This window comes from Phasianus colchicus, chromosome Z, assembly GCF_987193195.1.
Source record: "Phasianus colchicus chromosome Z, bPhaCol1.hap1.1, whole genome shotgun sequence".
In the NCBI taxonomy this organism is placed as follows: Eukaryota; Metazoa; Chordata; class Aves; order Galliformes; family Phasianidae; genus Phasianus; species Phasianus colchicus.
The window spans coordinates 73702843-73725242 of NC_143476.1; the positions used below are offsets into that span (position 1 = coordinate 73702843).

Genomic DNA, 22400 nt, shown 5'->3' on the forward strand with positions numbered 1-22400 from the left:
ATTATTACTATTATCATGTCAGAATAATCATCCCTGGAGACATTCAAGGCCAGGCTGGATGTGGCTCTGGGCAGCCTGGTCTAGTGGTTGGTGACCCTACACATAGTGGGGGGGTGAGGGGGAGTTGAAACTCAATGATCATTGTTGTTCTTTTCAACCCAGGCCATTCTGTGAATTATACATTTATTTCCATGATCAGAAACCAGCTAGTCATGACAGTGCTAGTAAAACAAGCATGGGCCCTAACAGGCTGAACTTTTAAAATCTCACTTCAAACAAAAGTTTCCCAGTTTCAATCATTTTGATGATTATTCTATGATTCCAGATTTTCATATATATATACAGATCACTATGAACAAACTACAGTTGTTACTTTGAAAGCACTGAGTAATTCAGTATATTTTAATATGTGAAGACTTCTACAGTCTTTGGCAGGTTTGATAAAGAATCTCTTCTAGCTTAGAACATAAATTATTGGGCCTCGGTGCTCTCAGATCTAAGGAGGCTCTCCATGGGCTATGCCTCCTCGAGGCTTCAGCCACTGCTGCGCCATGGGGTCCTCTGTGGCTGCACAGGAGATCTGCTCTGCATGGTCCCAGTGGGCTGTAGGGGATGGCCTGCTACTTCGTGGGACTCTCCTGAGCTGCAGGGAGCTTCTGCTGTATATCCGGAGCAGCTCCTGTCCTCCTGCACTACCCTGGGGCTTCTCTCACACTTCTCACTCCTCTTTCCCTGCTGCTGTTGTGCAGCAGGTTCTCCCTGCCAGTGGTGCACCTAACCTCTCTCACAGCTGAGCTTTGCTCAGCAGGAGTTCCCTTTTGAAGCAGCTAGAGCTGGCACTGATCTGCCATGGGGCACTGCAGGGTTTGGCTTGCAGAGGCTACAACTGCAGCCTTCCTGATACCAAAACCTTGACATGTAAGCCCAATACATTGGTAACATCACTGTAAATAATTCTGCAATTTTATAGAGAAGTTCTTGTTTTACACGGACATGAAAGGTGAATCACTTTACACATTTGATTATGATCATCAATGATCTGTGCTCATTTAAATAATTGCTGTTGTCTGGTGTTGAACACCTCTTTTTATACACATCACTGCTTTTTTAGTGTATGTTCTGACCTTTTTGCAGTGGGAAGACAACTTTTTTAGCACACAATAACAGTAGAATTTAACTTCTATTTTTCTCTGGTGACTCAAGACTGTTTAAGAAAAAACACAGCTGAACAGAATCATCATGCAGCAATGAAAAAAAAAAAAAAAAGGAAATGTTATTTAACAAATATTTCACTGAGTTACATTAAAAACCTTTTTTTGGGAGGGAACTTTATTTTCCATTCTGAGCATATGAAAAGCAATGAACGTGGTGGAGAGGAGTCTGACTCCCTTGAGAGGACCCCCTCTTCTTTTGCTCTGCTGAAAGGTGAAAACATTGTACATTTTGAATTCTTTTCAGAGACAGTTATCACTGTAAGTAAGAGAGAAAACCATTCTTTCCACTGCAGAGATTATCCTGTTTTAAATACAAAAATAATGGCATTTATTGATGACCACTAAGTGGTTATAATAAGGGTAAAACCCTGAGCACCAAAAACCATAAAATAAAAATTAAAAAGGCTTTAGCCGGGTGCTGGAAAATTAAAAGGACTGCAAAATATTTGTGATTGTAAGCAGATACTTGAAATTACTTTTTATTTGGAGAGTTATAGCATAGTTGTCATGAGAGAATCTTTAGTTGCAGCTCTGTGAAAAGCCTCTATCTACTGGACATACTGCAGTAGAGTGTAACTTATCTGGGCATCAGGAACTAGAAAGCCTCAGTACAGCAACCAGAATTATCTCATGGCAACTCCTTGACCATTTTTTTCATTTTTATCTCAGTGTGTGAACCAGATTTTAAAAAAGAATTTAGGAGATCTAGTGGTCATGCATCTAAGGTAGAGATTTTCCACTAAAATGATAGCAAATATCTCTTTCATCCTGGAAGGCCCTTCTCCATCACTGCACTTAGGGTTTTCCTGGAAGTGACTGCTGTCTGCACACTTTACGTGACATTATCCAAGCCCTCCAGCCTTTAATGGAGGCATTCAGGCAGAAGTAGGCTGAGCTTCCATTGCAGAGGCAGTTGCCATCTGCATCAGCCTTTCCTTGAGATCACTGCATCCTGCAGCAGAACTGTCTGCAAAGTTATTCCTGGACTGCTGCAGTTCATGGACACATATAAAGGAGGCATTCACCCAGCCGTGGGGCAGGCAACAGGGGAGCTGACAATTGGCCTTATGAGCATTGCTGTTATCCCTATCAAGTTAATCAGCATGTTTGCAAGGACCCTTGTTAAATGTAAGTGCATGACATGGTGGTGGATTAGTGAAGGTTACCCACAGTGCAGACTCTATCACCCTGCACCTTTCTCTAGTCTGTAAAGCTCCGCTTCCCTTTGAGAAAATGCAGCAGCTTCTCTCACTCAAGAAGCAGCAACTAGAGAGGTGCTGGTATGAAAAAGAAGATGCTTTCATAGTCTCAGGCAGCTCCTATATTCTCCATTTCAGTTTTCCTTAGAGTTTGCACTTTTCACTCAATATGTGCAAACTTTCACACCTGCTCTATACCTGATACTTCCTAATTCTCACATGACATTTTCTTTGCTGAGATGCTTTGTAAATAGTTCAGTTCACTGCCACATCTCACAAAAAGCTCTAAGCTTGCCTGGACTGCCCCTTATGCCTGCAAGCATCTTTCCACATCTGACACCCTGCACTTGCTCTGGTCCTGCTCTGAAGAAATGGGGGCTTTCCTGAGCCTCACCAGCACAGATGGGCCTTTCTTCTGGTCCTGGAGGACAAGTGCAGTTTGCATCTCTGAAGTCTGTGGCAGTTAATGTGTCAGTCTAGCACAATTCATAAACTCTTCATGTTGGTGCTGTTGCTCTCTGCCCAGCTCACAATCTGTGCTGCATACATTTTAGGCAGGTGCAGGGACTGAAGGCAGACAAGCATGGTTTGTCACTGGGTGAGCCAAATCCATCTTCCCTACTGTCACTGAGCTCAAACACCATTCCACAGAGATTTCCAAGTGCTAGCTGGAAATACTGTGGGTGGCAGTCATTAGGATGTGACTGTCCTCTGTACCCATTCCATTAGGGATGTATTTCAGACCAAGCAGGAGGTTTTCTGACTTATTTACTGGTCAAATCCTTCATACCCAATGCCCCATGATGTCTCGTGTTCCTGCTGCCTGTGCCTGAGGAGGAGGATGGTCATAAGCATGGTCTGTGCTTCCCTGAGCTCAGGCTGAGATGAAAACCTTCCCTACAGCCTTGGGCTCTGCTGCTTTCCTGCCACAGCTGGGTGGGAGTGATGCTCCCTGTGCCAAAGTAGCTCCTCCAACACCCTGGTAGCTCACTCGCTACTATGTGGTCCAAAAATGCCATGTGGCCACAGGCTGTGTGAAATTAATGTAGAACCTCTCCCATCACTACATGTAATAGAAATATGAAATATTTTTCACTCCTTTATTTAATGGCCATGAAATCAATCATAAAATCAAATTTATAAATCAAAGGCTAATGCAGTGTGCTGTGTGTTCACTTTGTGACCCTGTCTGTGACCTGGTGGGTTTCACATCTGCTAGTCCAGCTGGAAACCTACCCCTCCTTGCTACTGTCAGTCAATTCCAGTTTAAGCTGAGAAATTCAGAGCTAGTCAGCAGGGGAGGCATCACCAGGATGGCACTGGAAGCAGAAGTGAAGTCTTCCATGTTGCCCTTGACTCAACAGAGTTTGACAAGGGAAGTGGTCAGTAATTAGGAGGTAGCTGGCTTTTTTTATTGAATAGGTCTTTACAAGATATCTTTGTCTTCCTTCAGAGGAACATGGACACCCTTCAGAGAGAAAGCCTTGATTGGTACAAAAATGAATTGATGGCTTAGTTGAAGCTGAGGCATATGAAGTTGAAAACAGGTATGGTATGGGATGCTTTACAATGGATAGCCACAGCAGTGGTTCCCAGGAAAAAGCTCACTGTGCTGGAGATTTGTGCCTGAAGTGAGATACAATGCCTTGCAATCATTTCTATGGTTCATTTTTTTGTATTTTTAGTGCTGCCCACTCTTTCAGGCAATGATTACTGCTGTGACTGTATAAATCAGAGCTGGATGACTTTTCCTAATTGTTTGCTGCAGGCAAATTTAGGCAGGTTGCTGAGATAAAGAGTCACAGTCCTGGCAGAACTAGGCAATGGCAGAGCTGTTGGGGACAGGTTGTGATAACTTAGATGCAGGGAGTATGACGAGAGAAGCTGTTTTCTCTGCTATTCAGGGAAGATGTTTTAGGAGGAGGTCACCCAGACATTTGCAGCCAGTTCTGCTCTCTCCCCCAGTCTGAAATTAATGTTAGTCCAAAGGCTCCATCCATGGGCTAGCTATGTAAGAGACATTCGCAGCCTCTGCCTGACTCAGTGGGGCTGGTCTGTCCCTGACAGACAAGCAGACAGGCATATGCTGAACTACCAATATAGGGAGGGAGAACAGGTCCAGGAGTGAGCACACGTCTCTTAAGCAAGGAGATAAACAGAAATATATTTGGAGTTCCTGCTATTTCCCTAATGGGTCTGGCAGCCTTCAAAAGTCAGGTTTATAAGCTTTACCTATGCAATAAGTATTTTGGAAAATGCAATATTTTTTTTAAAAGCATGATGATGAGTCATTCTTAGGGCCAGGCTTTTAAGAGAATCCCTTTTTGCAGAATTTGCTTCGGGATGCAGCATTTTTGTAGACTCCAGCCTTGTGCACAACGCAGCTGCCATGTGGCAAAAGAAATGTAGCAAGGGATTCTTAGCAGCATGCTAGACAGTGATTCCTATGTTCTGTATTATGTTTCCTTGCTTCGATATCTTGCATAAACTCCTTCCCGTGACATTTCTTGATGATTTCTCCCCTGTCTGAGAGGAAAGAGAGGGAGAACAGAATGCAGTGGTGAAGGATGAGAGAAGGAACCCACAGTAAAAGACAATGAAAGGGCTTCACAGAAAGTGGGGATAGAGATTGTTTGAGATAGTTTACAGAAGCAAATATGTAGAGGTTGTTAGAAGGATGGGGATTGCAGACACTTGGACTGAGACAATGAGGGGGATAGAAAACATAAAGAGTTTGAGAACAGCACGAGGATGTCTGGCAGGGAGGTGACAAGATGTCCTCAGGGCAGGCTAGAACTGGATTGGGGGTTGCCCCTCCTGCAGAGTCAGAAGTTTACAGCGAGAAAGACTATGAGCCTTTGTGAGGATGATGATGAGCCTTCATCCCGCTATGCATACGCAAGGGGGAGGGCCTGCATGCTAATGGGTTCCTGGAAATCTAATGAATTTGCATCCGAATTCCTGAAAACAACTGACTGTGTATTAGTTCGGCCTATGTCCCTACTCCCATGGCCAAGGGGGACAAGGATTGGGGTAGGAGACCCACTCTGAGACCGCAGCACGCCCTGCAGATCCCTGAAGTCACGTGTTTCCCCTCCCATGGTTCTGTCTGTCTGCCAGCCCCCTGCCCAGGCCGCCACAGGCAGTGATGCTGCGCTGCAGCACTCCCTGCTTCTGGCTGAGTGGCAAGACCTGGGTAAGACAAACTTTCTGCATGGCTCTGTGAGCCCACCTGGAAGCGCTGGTGGATGCATCAGACAGATTACCCGTTGTATGAATAAATGCAGAAATTCAGGTAGGCTCCCAAGCTAGTAGGTCTTTCAGCAATAAAGAGTAATTCTCCAGGGGGTATCAGAGGCAAGTGGAACATTGTGATGCTGAGCTTGGATATGGAAACAGACATGGAATCTTTCCCATTGCAAGGAGCAGTGGGAAAGCATCACTGCCCATCTCTCTTTACAAAGATGGGAGAACTGGCAGCACAAAGCATTTTTTTCGCTTGCTCTTTCTGCCCTCACCTAAGCAGCATCTCTCAACACATCCCAGGCACACTTGGAGCACTGACAAAAAGCCCTACGCACCAGACAATAGAGCAGATGAAGCCAATATATTGTACGTCTTTTAGGCGCCTATCTCACAGCCTTCCTGGAGTCAGATCCATGGTTTGGGAAATTAGTGGAATGAGAATATTGAAAGCCATAATTAAAGACAGACTTAGAAAACGTCAGCAGCTGCCGTCAAAAGTGCGTGCTGTGGGTGAAACAGAATGGGGCCCGCGTGGGAAAAGGGGGAACAGGGCCTGAAGGGAATGTACATTTTTCCCACGCTTAGACAGACAGAGGTAAAGGTAGAAGATCAGGAGATGTGCAAGTGGCTCAGCAGATGGCATAGAGCTTAAATTTTAAAAAAGTCTTGTTGCCACATGTTGGCCAAGAGAAAACAGCTCTTCACTTGGAAATGAATAATATATAATAAACAATAATATATAGAGATTTTTTTTTGGGGGGGGGGAGGGTGAAAAAAAAAAAAAAAAAGCGGGGTTGGGATGTGACTGTGAGCACACGTAAAGGCAGCTGAAGGGAGCGGTACTCGGAAGGTGCACGCAGCCCGGCAGGGCTCAGCACCTCGCTGCGTCCCGCCGGGGAGAAGGCACGTCCCGCCTCTGCCGCCCCCTGCTGCCGGACCGAGCACAGAGCAGCGAGGGTGGGAAAGGTGAGGTCAAAATACACGTCTCTCGGATCTAAATTGCTTTCAGAGTGAGGGCTTCTCCTGAGATATAATAGCGCTCAGCTCTTTAGAGTGTTCTCCTGTGCTCACGCTGAATGTGGCCAAAGTGACCGTATGCACTGCAGGCACTCCGAGCCCACGCTTCTTGTTCAAAAAGCTCTTGTTCTGATCAGGAGAGCAGCTCTCAGGCATCCCCCCATCTTGATGGGGTGATGCTGCAGCAGGAAAACAGCCTGGCTTTATGCTTGTCTGCAGAGATCACTGTGGATGTGATCTCTGTGATGGATAAGTGGATTCTGCACGGTAGGACAGCTTGAACTATTGACCAGGCTGAACAGCAGCCTTCTGCCAAGCAAGGCCGTTACAAGTGGAAAATTCTTCCTGTGGAAGATGAAATGACAGAATACTCTCAAGGCAAAATACTCAGAAAAAAAAAAATAATAGAAAAAGAAGACAGGGGATTTCTTCACTGAAGAGCAACAACAAGAGCAAACAAATGAACAGATTATTTTCCAGAACTGGCTTTTGTAAAGAATTAAAGTATTTGGCCTTGTTTTGTCCTCAGCAGCTGGGCAGTAAGACCTCACTCCTGCTTTCCATCAGCAGAGTTCTCTGCCAGCTCTATGGACTCCTTTGTCCTCCTCATATTCCCCCAGATTACCTAATTTTGCTCCTTTATATATCATATAATGATAGAATGACTTGGGTTGAAAGGAATCTCAAAGTTCATCTAGTTCCAAACCCCTGCTGTGGGCAGGGCTGCCTCCCACCAGTACATCCTATCCATGGCCCCATCCAACCTGGCTCTGACCAACCCCAGAGATGAGGCACCCACAGCTTCTTTGGGCAGTTGTGCCAGCACCTCATCACCCTCTCAGGAAATTTTCCCCCAGATACCTAATCTAATTTTTCCTTCTTTTAGTTTAAAGCCATTCCGTCTTGTCCTATCACTATCAAACTGTCTAAAGTACTGAAAGGCCACAATGAGTCTCCCTGGAACCTTCCCTACTCCAAGCAAAACAAGCCTGCCTTCCTTAGTCTTTCTTGCAGGAGAGGTGCTGCAGCCTTTTGATCATCTTTGTGGCCTCCTCTGGACCCAATCCAATGCCTTTCCATTTTTCTTGTGCAGGGGGCCCCAGGCCTGAACACAGAACTGCAGGTGGGGCCTCATGAGGACAGAGTAGAAGGGTACAATCTCCTCCCTCTCCCTGCTGTCCACCACTCTGTTGATGCAGCACAGGATACTGTTGGCTCTTAAGGCTGCAGACACACACTGCTGGCTCATGTCCAGCTCTTCATCCACCAGAACCCCCAAGTCATTCTCAGCAGGGCTGCTCTCTATGTCTTCTCTCAGTCTGTACACATATCTAGAATTTCCCCAACTCAAGCATAACACCTTGCACATGATCTTGTTGAACCTCATTAGAGTCTCGTGAACTCACTTTTCAAATTTGTCCTGCTGCCTCTGGATGGTGTTCCTTCCTTCTTGAGAGCAGCCCTGCAGAGAAGGACCTGAGAGTCCTGAAGGATGAAAAACTGAATATGAGCCAGCAGTGCGCTCTTGCAGCTCTGAAGGCCAATGTATCCTGCGTTCCACCAGAAAAAGAGGGGCCAACAGGGACAAGGAGGTGACTGTCCCTTTCTACTCTGCCCTCTTAAGGCTCCACCTGGAGTACTGGGTCCAGGCCTAGGGCCCCCAGAACAGGAAGGACGTGGAGCTGTTGGAGAAGGTCCAGAGAAGAGCTAGTAAGACGATCAGAGGGATGGATACCTCTCCTAAGAAGACAGGCTGAGGGAGCTGGGCTTATTTAGCTTGGAAAGGAGAAGGCTGTGAGGACACCTTATTGCACTTAATGACCCTGCTTCCCTGTGCTCTCTCCGTGTAGCCTAAAGCTTCCTGGTTGTCCCCCTTGCCTGTGCATGCCTCAGCCTCCCCTCCGATTTCTTATGGTGTGGGTCTGGCTACTGCCAGAGCCTTCTCAAACAACTGTCTTTGCTGGCTGGCATAGCTGCTGACTGATCAGTTTCTGAGCCAGCCCCTTTTTAGATGGCTTCCAATGCAGCAAGGCAGCAATGTGGGAGGATGCTCTTGTGACCACAGTATGCCTGTAACATACAAAAGCAATGCATAATGTTCAAACGTTTGAAGACTATATTTCCCCTACGCCAGCAGGCACAGTCAAGGAAAGTCTCTTCAGACCCCGAACGTTCTCAGTCAGAGAACCAAGAAGGCGGACTCGCCCCTCATGGTCACCCTAGCGGTCGGCGGCACGGGCCGGGCCGGGCACGCGGTAGTGAGCGGTGCGTTTGCGGCACGCACGCGTTAGGGGGCCATCTAACTCAGCGCACACCGCACGGACGCGTCACCCGCAGCACCTGCGCGGAGCCGTGCCCTGCTGAGACCAGAAGACAAAAAATGACATTTCTGATATTTTTATTTCCGTGCGAAGTACAGCCGCAGAAAGCCAGATTTTAGCTGAGCCCTTCATTGCTGGGCCGTGGGTTGTCGCGGCTGAAATAACCTGCCCAGTGCTGTGTCCGTTCCCTTCGGCACCGTGAAGTGAAGCGCTCGCTGGGCTGGAGCAGCACCTTCCGGACAGCAGCAGCAGTGCAGCGCGCTGCCTCGGGAGCGGGGCTTCCTCTGCCCGTACTTCGAAGCAGCTCTGCTGAGCTCTCTGTGGTCATCGAAACCAGCGGGCACAGCAGCCTTCCTCTGCCGCGGTTTGTCTCTCCTCATCGCTCCTACATGTGGCTTGTTATCCAAATGCAGAATTTGTCCTTGCCTTCCCTGGCACAGCGAGTGGTTCTTCTGATTACTGGACCGTGTTTTCAGGAAACAGGACTCACTTCCCAGAATTTCAGCACCGAAAGGTCATAGTTACCTCTGAAGTGTAAGCAGTGAACAGGGGGAAAGCATCTTTTTGCCCAGCACTTACGCACCTAGCTCTGACAGGGCAATGGAAACATGCTCACAAGGTCTGGACCACCAGGTAGCTCAGTGCAGAGAGAAAGCCTGTTGTCAGTTAGTCCCCACAGTGCAGTTCTGTGGCTTCTCCACTTTGCTTTGGCAGCAGTTGCCGGGTGCCTTCCACACCAAGTCAGGGATTTCATAGAATCATAGAATGGCTTCGTTTGGAAGGGACCTTGAAGTTCACTCAATTCCAACCCAGAATCACAGAATCACAGAATGGCCAGGGTTGGAAGGGACCTCAAGGATCATGAATCTCCAACCCCCCTGCCACATGCAGGGCCACCAACCTCCCCATTTAATACTAGACCAGGCCCAGGGCCCCATCCAATCTGGCCTTGAACACTTCCAGGGACGGGGCATCAACAACCTCTCTGGGCAGCCTGTTCCCCCAGCTGTGGACTGGTTGTCTTCCACCAGCTCAGGCTACCCAGGATCCCTTGATCCTGGCCTTGAGTATCTCCAGGTATGGGGCACTCACAGCTTCTCTGGGCAGCCTGATCTCTGAGAAAATAATCTCCTAACATCTAACCTAAATATCCTCTCTTTTACTTTAAAGCCATTGCCCCTTGTCCTATTGCTATTAAGCTATGTAAAAAGTTGGTCTCCACCCTGCTTATAAGATCCCTTCAAGTACTGGATGGCTGCAGTAAGGTTCCCCACTGGAGTCTTCTTCAGGCAAAGCAAGCCCTGCTTCCTCAGCCTTTCTTCATAGGAGAGGTGTTCCTGCCTTCTGTTCATCGTTGTGACTCTTCATCTACTCCAACAGCTCCACATCCTTCCTGTGTTACAGGGCTGTGTGGGAGCAGTTTACTGTTAGTCAGGACTGATAATGCAGTAGAGAAGGTTTAGCAGGTTAATGAGTGGTCTTTCTGTCTTCCTCTGAAATGTAATAGGGAATACGTTATCTGCTTATGCAGTAGGGAAAAAAGCCTCTACTATTATATTTCAGGAAAGTAATTAGTGGAAAGTCATGTGCTGAAAGGGAATTAAGTTGAAATTCTCATCCCAGGATCCAGTGCCCCTGATACCAAGTTATGGGAATTACCCATGAAATAAAAGTGGACAGCATGCAGCCTGCTGAACAAAAGCACAGGATTCATACAAGAAAGGAAAGGAGCCCTGCACATGCCCTGTGAGAGCTGCACTGCTCTTGCTCAGGCATGGCCACCACGCACCGGGTGCTGACAGACAGTCCCTGAAAGTCAGAGGGAGAATGTTATCCCCATCAGTAATGTTAGAGCAGATGTTTTTACCCCGTGTGGATAATAATCTGTGCTCGTTGCATGTTGTTTTAGTGATACAGGAAAACCCAAGTGTTTTTCTGCTCTGCCAGGTGGTGTGTGGACAGATATGTGTCCTCACACTAAGCAGACGTCAGAAAACTCATCTTTCTATTGTTAATTACTGAAGACAGAAAAGAAACTGCAGTTTGACTTGGGCTTTATTTTATGTCCAATTTCTGATGTTGTTCCAAAATGAAAATAAAAGAGAGGGCCGGAAGGCAAGTTCCAGCTGCAACACCCACCAGCTGCTACCTTGCTCTGTGGCAGGGCTGGTGGGCAGCATGCAGAGCTGAACACAGGGCACACCTGGTGCTGCTGACCCCTGGTAGTGCCTGCCATCCTGTAGGCCAGGGCCAGACACCAGGTATTTTTTCTTCCTTGCAGAGCAGTGAAAATAGCATTAACAATGAAGACATGCTCTAGCCAGCTTTCAGTACATGTTCATGAAACAGAAGCTGGCCAGGGCTGTAAAAAATAGCTGTTTTGATGCTGTGTTCCTAAACTTTATTTTAATCTTAAAACCTCAGGAGGCTGCTGAGGGGCAGGCATCCTGTGTGGCACCCTAAGATGTTCTACAGCTATTCATAGTCTTAGATTCTAACCACAAGCAATTGTTTGAAACAAGATCATACACATTTCCTGGGTCCTTGAAAAGCCCAGCAGCCCGTAACAGGCTTACCAGCAAGTCTGTCTGCTATGTGCCTGACTGTGTGCATATTGAATATGATTCTATAATTTTATTATGTCCATGTGGCTTTTTTTCTTTCACTGATACGGTGTTTGAGTCAGCGTTTGCCCTTCCACGCCTTTTTTTGTCTGTCGGAGTGGTCTCTGGTCTCACCTTCTTTCCCTTTCTGTGGGGAAGCAAGTCATGCATCAGGTTGGGGTGTCTCCTCCTGCTGCTGCTCCTTCAGCACCTCAAGGCCTGACAGAGCCCAGGCACACTGGGATCAGGCCCTGTCTACCAAATCACGGGGACAGGATCTCACACCATGTTCCCATCGCCTGTGCCTACTATTGACAACATGAGCTCACCATGACCTACGCTACAGCTTTTCCATACTTTCCAGTTAAGTTTCAAATCCTCTGCCTTATGATTTAACTTGTCAGGATATTGCATGTGTGCAGACACGCAGGTAAATTAAGGCACTTGATAAAATTTCTGAAGGGACCTTTGTTCTTCACTTTACAGTGCAATATTTGCGTAGTGCAATTTTGTTCAAATTTTGGTTCTTAATGACCTCAGCTTTCTGATTAAGCTGTGGAGTCCATTTGGTTGTGTATAAGCCTGCAGTTTGTCTTTCTCAGTTTTGGTCCATACTATTGCCAAATCATCCACCCTCACTTCGCAGGGAAATTCTGCCCATTTGCCCTTCCTTAATCAAATTAGGCATATTTTCTGCATCACTTTGTATCTTCCCTTTACATCATCTTTTCTGAAGTCTTTCTCATTGGCAGTTAGGAACTTTCTATATCCTATTCTAGTTCTGCTTCTGACAGGGAATGATACAAATGGGTTTTCATGAGCAAGAAACACAGCATAGGAAGTTCCTCACAAATATGCGCAAGAACTTCTTTACGGTGAGGGTGACAGAGCGCTGGAACAGGGAGGTTGTGGAGTCTCCTTCTCTGGAGATATTCAAGACCCGCCTGGATGCCTACTTGTGCAACCTGGTGTAGGGAACCTGCTTTGGCAGGGGGGTTGGACTCGATGATCTCTGGAGGTCCCTTCCAACCCCTACGATTCTGTGATTCTGTTGTTGAAACAGGTTTTATCCTTTTGGATCACCATTCTCATCTATCTATCTGAGATTTACTCTCTAGGTCTGCATGATTAAAGCCCTAATGTATTCCAAATACAAATAATGAAAAAATATCCTGTTTCCAAGGTGTCAGTCAGAAGTATGTCTATGTCTTCTCCTTTATCCTTCACCTCGTAGCCCTCATTCCCAATTGTTTTCCACTTGCCCCGATAGGAAGAGCAAGTACACTGGGGGCAATCTCACAGATCAATGGCAAGCAAAAGGTGATGGGGAAATTACTATGTTTGCTGGTATCTGGGATGACTTCCATTCTCAGAGGCAATTCAGTAACAAGAGCCAGTGCCATAAGACAAGCTCTGTGAATCAGGGCTTTGAGCTGCTCAGCAAAACCTCCTTAGAGATGACGGATCCTCAGTAATATGCTGGGAAGCTCCTTGTGTTGAGTGAGAACTGGGAATTAATCTGACAATTTTTGCTCTGCAGATGAGATGTCGAGGTAATAGAAAAACTGGGAGACTTGACTGAAGCACAGTGCAACAATGACAAGGAACAGGAACCACTGAATTGCAAGCGTGCTCCAGTGAGCAAGTGCTTTAGCAATTTATAGAATGATAAATGAAAATTAAAAAGCTTTACCTCATGCTAAAAGGCCAACATGTAGGATGCCACAACGTTATGCTTTTGGTAGGAAAATCTCTGATCTTTCTCCTACAAAGTCCTAAGGCAAAATGTCCTGTGAACAGTGGGATGGAGACGGATCTAAGACTAAGCAGTGCTGCTGAGGGACTATCCAGTAATGAATTACTGCAGATGGCTATAATTATCAAAAAGGAAGTCATTTTTTCACAGTTGTAGAAGGTAAAAGGAGAGGGAGAGTGAGGGTAAGACTATGTCACCACAACTATGATATTCACGAATATAGTCTCTTGAATATTTATTGTAATTGAAAAAGGAAAGAAAGAAGTCTCTCAACAAAAAAAAAGCTAAACAAACAAAATCCACTTGGTATACAGAAGTCACATACAAACAGAATATTTAATGGAATACACACAGTCTCTACGTCCACATATATTTAAAACTCTGCACATGGATAAAACTTATACTTCACGTTCAGACAGGAACTCCTGTGGATGAATGCAGAAGATTCACAACATTTGTCACCCAGCAGCATTTTAAACTAACATATTTTTTAGAACCACAGTCACTATATTGCAGAAGTAGCTGGTGGAGGAGGGACAGATTGAGTCTCATCCTCTCACAAATGTATCCTAAGCAAGAACTTCAACACTTATCATCAAGAACAATTCAGCAAGTTAGCTTGAAGGAGCCAGAACAGCTACATTTCAAGGTAAGTATTTGTCTTTGTGTATATATTCATAGGTCTATAAGGAATAATAAAAATAGTAGGTAAAATTATCTGCCAGCCCTTGAATACTCAGGTCACTTAGCAAAATAAAAAATTAGGTAATATATCCCCAGTCCTGTAGCAGCCTGTATATATGCACTTAACTTTCTATTAGAACTGTTATTTTACCTGCTGCTTAGCTATAAAGATGACCAGAATTTCCTTCTTTTACTAAGAAATCTCAAATTCTCTCAAAATTAATTTTCATTTTACCCCAGACTGTATAATTTTGCAAACGGTTTCATAGCAGTAGGTATAAAAGCAGGAAGAATTTTAAGGGCTGCTCAGTTCATTGCAAGTGCTGTCCTGTGCTACTTAATGCAATTTGGCTATTTGCTTTCTCAGAGAAACTATGTGAAGACATAGGAAAGGAAAACCATGGTAATGGTTTCCAGCAGGCCTTAGATTTCAATGCTTTTCTTTGTGAGTCAAAATTAAAACAAAACAAAACAAAATTCAAGCAAACAACCAACCATACAAGTTAACTTAGTATATTGTCAACAAAAATGTAAAACTAAAAATATACTTTGACACCTTTTAATGAAAATGGGTTTTTAGAAAAAATTCAGTACAAACAGTTACTCTTCTTGTCTCAGTCTCAGTGGCCTAACTTTTCTTAGCAGATTTCCAGGGATCATGACACATTCTCTTTGAAACCAGAGAAATAGCAAAGAATTAACAGAACAAGCTTCTCCTCTGTGCAGTCCATAGGCACAACTGGGAACCACTGGTGGATAGGTGTTTCAGGGTTAGAAGTCCCATAGGTGCCCTAAAGATTTGAGAGTTTTGCTGAATAGTGATGGCCTTGCTCACGTGCTTAGAGAATTATCAGAAATATGCAAGGATAAGAGGAGAGGAAATACGAATGATTGGATCTCTCATTTTTATGTCATGGTTAGATTCTAGACTGCACTTTTTGCCAACTGTACTAAGGAACATGTAGCTGTTGAGTGAAAAGTCTGGGTGAATATATTTAATGTTGTATTTATTTTCCTTTTTTAGGATCTAGAAAAGTTAAGGAAGTGAACTGGCATAAATAACTAATTAAAGTCACTGTCCACTGTGCTAGACTACTTTGACTGTGACCTTCTGGCTGTTCCCAAAAAATGTTAAATCAGGGCACCTACTGAAGTTTGCAAAGTTATCTGCAAGAGTATTGGATACTCCTATTAAGTTTTTCAGATATCACAAGTTAACTATATCATATTAAAGAAAACACACTTATATGATAGTATGCAATATAGGCAAACAGATAACATAGCTGATAACACCCTAGGAGGTTATTCTAATGTATCTAGGGAACATGCTTTAAAAATATATGGAGATAGTTCAGACAAGTTTACAAGCATCTTCTGACTAACTGTGTTGTCCCACTAGCGTTGATGTAACATGACCATTTCCAAAGAGGATACTCACAGTTCTAAAAGTAAAATTGACATGCACTTGCAGTAAACATACAGACATCTTTTACCATCATCTCATATATGAAAAATAGTTTAAATGACTTAAGAATAGAGTATTTTTACACTACACTGATAAAGCATTTCCTATATAAATTTTACTACAAGACACGCAGAGCTACTGGAAATCTTAAGCCACACAGGCATCATCAACACCTTACCACACACACAGGACACTTCTCCCTTTCACACAGGTTTATATACACTGAATAAGTCATTAAATATTGCACTTATTGGCCCATGATTCCTCAGTTTTGAGGTATTCAAAAAATAGAAAACATATCTATTTTTATAACATATTTTCATGCAACATTTAAGACATTTCAGTTTCACAAACACGAGTATATAGGTTACATGTTCTGACAGTTCAACTGAGCCACGACACTTCTGACATTACTGACAAAATATTAAACAGGAGTTACACACAAACAGTTCATTTAACACTAGTTGCAGGTACATGTCAGAGTTACTCAAATAAAGTTATCGCCAGAAGTGGTACGCAATCCCCAGCTTTCATTAATGCAAGTTATGCGTGAGCCTGAAGTTACTGCTCTTCTGCTTCTCCTTCACTGAATCAAATACCAGGTACCTTATTCAATAAATGGCAAGCCACCTGCATGTGCTGGAACCATGGAAAATAAACATATGGTCTACAGATGTAATCCCACGGATTTCTGGTGCTAATGAGTTCTGGATAAGTTTACTGTGGCATTTACAGAAAGCTGCACTTAATGAGATAAGTAGCAGTTGGAACTAAGTGAGTGTCAAAGACATACTGCTGCATATGCATACTAAATGTGTGTAGTTACAATTCTGATTCAGTGAATATCCATGGATAAACAAAGTAAAATAAAAGGAAGGAAAAAAAGAAAAAAAAAACCAACAAATTTGTAAGCTGAACTGCATTCACCTCTTCTTAACAAAGAACTGGTAAAAGTTGTTCAGATAACTGAACTGAGTTGCCTCTTTAAATGACGCTAAACATATGATGAATTCTTGTATTGAAAAGCCTATGTGTATGGATTAAACAGTGTAAATCAACAGAACTCACTTCTCTGTTGGCAGAAGTGAGATACTGCTCTACACTCTCTAAAGAATTTACATACTCAGGGTCTCAAACTGCTATATCTGTCATCCTAAAGGGGAACCAGGCTCACATACTCACTGTCTAAGAAACAGGCCAAGGAGGAAAATGTCCTAACAGTCGATCAGCAGGACAGTAATTTAGTTTATGCCCTTAAAAATACAAGCAATAAAACTTGCCAAAGAAATATAGAAAAGAGTAGTTTGTGGGAGAGATTGTTTTTTTAGAATGCAAATGCAGCATCTTTCATCTGCTGTTACGTAACAGAGGCATCATCACCAGATGTAGAATTTATACCACCTTTTTTTTCCCCCTAAAATTGAAAATTCAACTCAAAGCATTCTCAAATATTGGGATCAAATTTCAGCAGAATTTGGGTATCATGAAATACTTTGTTCCTGAAATAAAGAAGGTGCATGTGGTACAGCCGAATGTACAGAGCTGAGCAGACTGGGAAGAAAGCTTAATCCTTCAGAATGACGCTCCGGAAAGGCCACAGAAACGTAGTTGCTCAGGTAGTTTCTCTAAGCATTGCATTAAGTATAAGCACAGAGGAACAAACAGTTCCAGGTAACAGTCACGTACACAGCTGTTCAGAGAGAATATTTTTTGACAGAAAATCCAGCTAGCTTATATGTATTTCAAACACCAAACAAACAGATCTAAACAAACTACAGCAACAACAACAAAAATATGCTAGTAAATTAGCTATGCTATAAGGATTAGAATGCTTGTGAACATGAACTTCTGATCAGAATCAGAAACATGTGTCTGAAGGTTAACTCAGCAAGGCTTGCTAGCTCTCTGGCTGGTTGGTGCCAGGAGGCACTGCAGGAGCCAACTGTGTCTTGTATTCCCATGTGATCCCAAGACATTTTCTGAGCACTAGTTTTTCATACAGCAAGCAGTACAATATCAGAACATGATAAGGCTGCTGTACTATCCATGCACAGGATTAACTTGCTGTAAAAGCATCAGTATAGATCATAACCTGGAAAATAGTTTGTGAAGTGACGGTTCAGCTGGCACTATGGAGTTCAGGACCCTCTGACCAGAGGCATCTAAACTCTCAAAAATGCAATATGCTCTCTGTGACAACTGTTGTATCTCATCTGTTGGCCTAAATTTTGGTGAAAGAGGTCATTTGTGATTGGAACAATGAAGCTCCATGACAATAATCTTATTTCTGTTCTGAGAGTGACAACAAATTAGTGTAAAGTATGTGAGTACTTCAAAAACATTGAGGCTGTAAATAGTTTTGGTTTTCAATTTAATGAACCAGACATCTTGTATCACTAAAATATCACTGATCCTTTCTCTCAGCAGAACTGTGTCAAATACTGCTTCTGACTCCTCCAATGACTAACTCATAATCAGTGACTACTGGATGGGGGTGAAGAATGATCCATTGGTTGTTGAATTTTGATCCTTGATTAGGCTAGGATGGAATTTCCAAAATATTCAGTAATAACGTATCTCTTCTTGCACTTAAGAAAATTGCAGTTCTGTCTCAGAATCAGTTGGAGTTGAATTAGATTGACGCATGCTTCAGTTGGAGACCCTGTGCTATGAAATAGGCCAAAGCTTAATTTCAACACAAATGAAAATTATACTCCTGTTGGCTTCCACAGAACTCAAGCTAAATTTTCATAATGCTTGAGGAAGGAATAGTAAGTTACTTCCAAGAAGCCCTTCTGTCTTTCATGTTCCTCTGCAACAGCCAGGTTTCACCCTAGGAACGTGAAGTATTGAGAGCTCATGATGCTTGTCATCTGAATCTGACCAAAATTTATGGCAGAAAACTCGATATTGCTGTGAAACATATAGCTTCAAAAGCCAACCTATTCCACTGGTTGGAAAATCAAAACTTGTTTTTCCAACAGTAGGTAAACCTGACTGTTGAGAAAAGTTCTCCTTGAACATCCAGAAAAGTCAAATTTCAGAGGAAGGGAGGGTAAGATAAATCAGGTTAGATGGGACATAAGCAGGTCCCAGCCCAGCCACCTCAAAGCAGTGTCAGCTGAGAGGTCAAAGCAGATCGTTAGGATTTTATCTAGTTTTGTCTGAAAACCTCCAAGGATTTGATGTGAACACATTAAAAGTTAATCTGAATAATTCTGAATTCTATGGCAATGTTTGAGTGTCAATACAAAGAACCTAGGAGTTCTTACATAGTGGTTGGGCCCTGCATTTCTGCTTCAGGTGAGCCCTTCCTCGTAATGTGTGGCAGTCAGTCAGTGTTATTCTGTCAGCTGCTTCCCCCAACCTCCCCATCCCATACAAGAAGATCAAGTATGTCAGAGGCTAGAGGTTTTACTTGTCACAGAGCAAAGGTGAATATTTGCACTTGTAGTAATGCTGCATGATCCAGAAAATGCCCAAGATCTCTTGTGTTGATATCCTCCATTCACATTACCTCTCCTGAGGATATAATATGACTTAAACCTTTTCTAAATAAATGAGAGCTGCTGTTGATTGCTGTCTCAAGGCTTTTCTGCTCACTTTTCTCCAGTATGTATAAATGAATATAACAAGCATGGGGAAGAAAACTGGCCTCCATCCATATATAGCACCCTTGGTGTCCTGTCACTTCTTTTATCTAAGCAGCCAGTACCCAGTGAGTGAAAAGGTGTCACTGAAAGTTCCCCAGCACAGTTGTCAACATGCTCCCGTAGACACGGGAGAGAAAAGTACTGCTCTGTAGGAGGCTGGTTTATCGTATGTATAACACATGTCTCTTCTGCCTGACTGCTCATCAGCTCCAAAGAGGACAGTACTTGCTCTTCGTGAAATTCAGCAAGTGAAGGTTCAGCCTCCCTGTCTACTGGGAAAATAAGTGTTTAAGGAAACTTGTTAAGAGGACATAAGTTTTAAAACCCTAGAATGAAGAAGGATCATTTAAGTTAGCAGCCAATGTTGCCCTCTGGTGGCCATTCCGTTTTGCGTGTGTCTCTATATGCCTTGCTTGAACGTTGTTTTCACCATGTCAAAGTCAATATCGGTTATTTAACCAGTTAAAAAAAAAAAAAAAAGACAACTAACAACAAAGTGTCCATTTTCCTCACTGTCTTTCAGGAGTTTATATAAATTACCTTTGAAAAAAGAACTGTGTACAGAGGGATTCCTTTGCATTTTCAGTACCTTTTGTTACTTTCATTTTCTAATTAGTCTTCCTATATATTTTTTTATTTTTATTTTTTATTTTTTGTATTGCAGACAGTTAGGGAAACGTCAGCCTTGTCTTAAAGCCTACGAACAATAAAACAGTTAATTCCACAATTATGCAGTTTAGCTTAAAAATGTCACTGTGACAGAAATAAAGGTGTTGCATGAAGAACTATGTACTGGACATAGATGTGCCGCCAATTACCATTTTAAAACTGTGGAATATGGCTATTTTTATTAAATTCATTGAAACAGAATTTGTGTACTTTATTCTCCCTTTTTGTATGTACTCCTGTGTACTTCACAGCCTTTCCTGATTTTATAGATACATTCATTTTAACTTAGGAAATGATAACCATTTCTTATTATTCCTAAAGTTATTTTCAAAATCTTTCCAATCTGTGATAGTCTTGTCCAAAAAGATTTCCTCATCAAAGAAAAAATAAGGTCAAACTAAAGCTCATTGACATCAGCAACACATCTACATTAGGTCTGAGTGAAATTAGTAGCCAGTAGGTGATGCTGTCCCAGTGACTAAATGGGAGATACAGTTCCTGAAAGCTTAAGCATGCAGGTATGACAGCAATGTGACAAGACAGTTTTTGGCTATGAACAACTGATTGTAATGGATTTAGCTTTTTTAGGGGTAATATCTGAACAGAGTGTTCAATATCTAACACCAGTGGAAAGAAAAAGAGCTGGTCAGACCTGCTCTGCTAGGGCAGAAACTACCAGGGTGTCTGCATGTTGGAGTGAGAAAATGAGTGAAGTTTCAGAAAGGAGTTTAACAAACATGCAGTACCCACACAAATGTAAGTATATCCTAGCCAGGATGAAGTATCTAATGTCTCTGAGGATCTGCACTGAACACCCACATCCAGTTGCAATCTCAAAGGAAGGGCAGGTAGCTTGAGGTCCAGGAAGGCTGGAGGTCTGCTCCTTCTAACTTCTACAGTTTCTAAGCACACAATGTGTAACATACTGAGCCCAGACTTACTCAAGCAGTATGCTCAAGGAAGTGTTCCTTATACAAATGATCTAGACAGAATGAGTGATTGGCTCTTTGAAGTAATATTTCTAAATTAATTGTTGGTCAGGAGAAAATATAAAATTCCTTGGCCGCTGCCCTAAGGATTCAACTATATAATTTGAAACCAATGATGCAAGTCACATGGCACCAGCTGAAGTAAGTATAATGTGAAACAGTAAAAAGAAAAGAGAAACTAATAGCCATCCTGCATGCAAGAGCCAGAAGCTAAAAAACAGATTATTCTTTCAAACTATTAATATCCCCATCTTCATACATATACTCAACTAGATGCTAATGTAGAATAAAAGATTTTTCTCCCAAATAAATTACTAAGACAGTATAAATAAAGGCATATAGACCATTCATAAATACTCTGTTGGCAACAGAACGCGCTGGAGCTGCCTTTGCTGGTAGCTGCATTAACAGCCACAGTTGGGTTGCTGTGGTGGAGGGGTGTCCTTTAGTCGTGTGTTCTGCTTGCCGGCAGTGATGTTGGGATCTGTCTCCAGACTTTCGGACATTTTGTCACAGATGATATCCACGAGTCGCTCAAATGTCTGCTTGACATTAATGTTGTCCTTGGCACTTGTTTCAAAAAATTCAAAACCTAAGAAAATAAACAACACGTGTATGTTTGATACATATTTGAGACTCTCCAGTCATTGTACAGACTTCTCGACACGGATGTATGTGTGATAAACAGAAAATAAATATGTGAGAGCACATACATAAATGAGTGATATTGCAAAAGCAGTTAAACTTGTAACACAATCAGGGCAACTACATTAGTGTCATTTACTTTATAACAAGTCAGATAAAATACAGACTAGCTCAAATACATTCCCTTAAACAAATTATACATTAAAACAGTTCCATATAAAAACTGACACCAATTTGAGAATCCTATTAAACTAGAAATGCTATGTATATCCAGCCATTGTGAAGGTATAATCTACTGCTCTATCTCTAGCTATTATGCTTCTCTGAGCATTATTCAGCTGGAAAAAGCCATTTGCATCATTTCATTAACCTCGTGCCAAAATAGACAACTATATTTGGAAACAAGCAGGTAAAAAAGCAAACAAGGCAAGGAAAGCTTTCTGCAGTTTGATATCTCCTTGAGATGTAGATAAATCTGTGGGGAAAAATCTGTGTCCACGTCTGGAGCCCCCAGTACAAGAAAGATAGAGATATGTTGGAGATATGTTGGTCCAGAGGAGAGCCACAAAGATGATCAGGGGAGTGAAGCACCTACCCTGCAAAGACAGGTGGAGGGAGCTGGGCTTGTTCAGCCTGGAGAAAAGAAGGCTGTGGGGTGACCTCATTGCAGACGTTCAATACCTAAAGTGAGCCTATGAACAGGAGGGGAATCAACTCTTTGAAACGGTTGATAACTGCAGGACAAGGGGAAATGGTTTTAAGTTGAGGGAAGGGAAGATTTAGGTTGGATGTCAGGGAGAAGTTCTTTACAGAGAGAGTGGTGAGGTGCTGGAACAGGCTGCCCAGAGAGGTTGTGGATGCCCCGTCCCTGGAGGTGTTCAAGGCCAGATTGGATGGGGCCCTGGGCAGCCTGGTCTAGCATTAGGTGGGAAGGTTGGT

General features: G+C 43.1%; 1 protein-coding gene across 1 annotated transcript in view; it reads right to left on the reverse strand.

The window, feature by feature from the left end:
* Window positions 1-13155: 13155 nt before the first annotated feature.
* RAB3C (RAB3C, member RAS oncogene family) overlaps window positions 13156-22400 on the reverse strand; it is a 133338-nt gene continuing 124093 nt past the window's right edge. Inside the window, exon 5 of the mRNA XM_031605461.2 lies at window positions 13156-21408. Within this exon, the coding sequence (XP_031461321.1) occupies window positions 21221-21408 (188 nt within the window). The 3' untranslated portion in view covers window positions 13156-21220. The remainder of the gene's footprint in view (window positions 21409-22400) is intronic.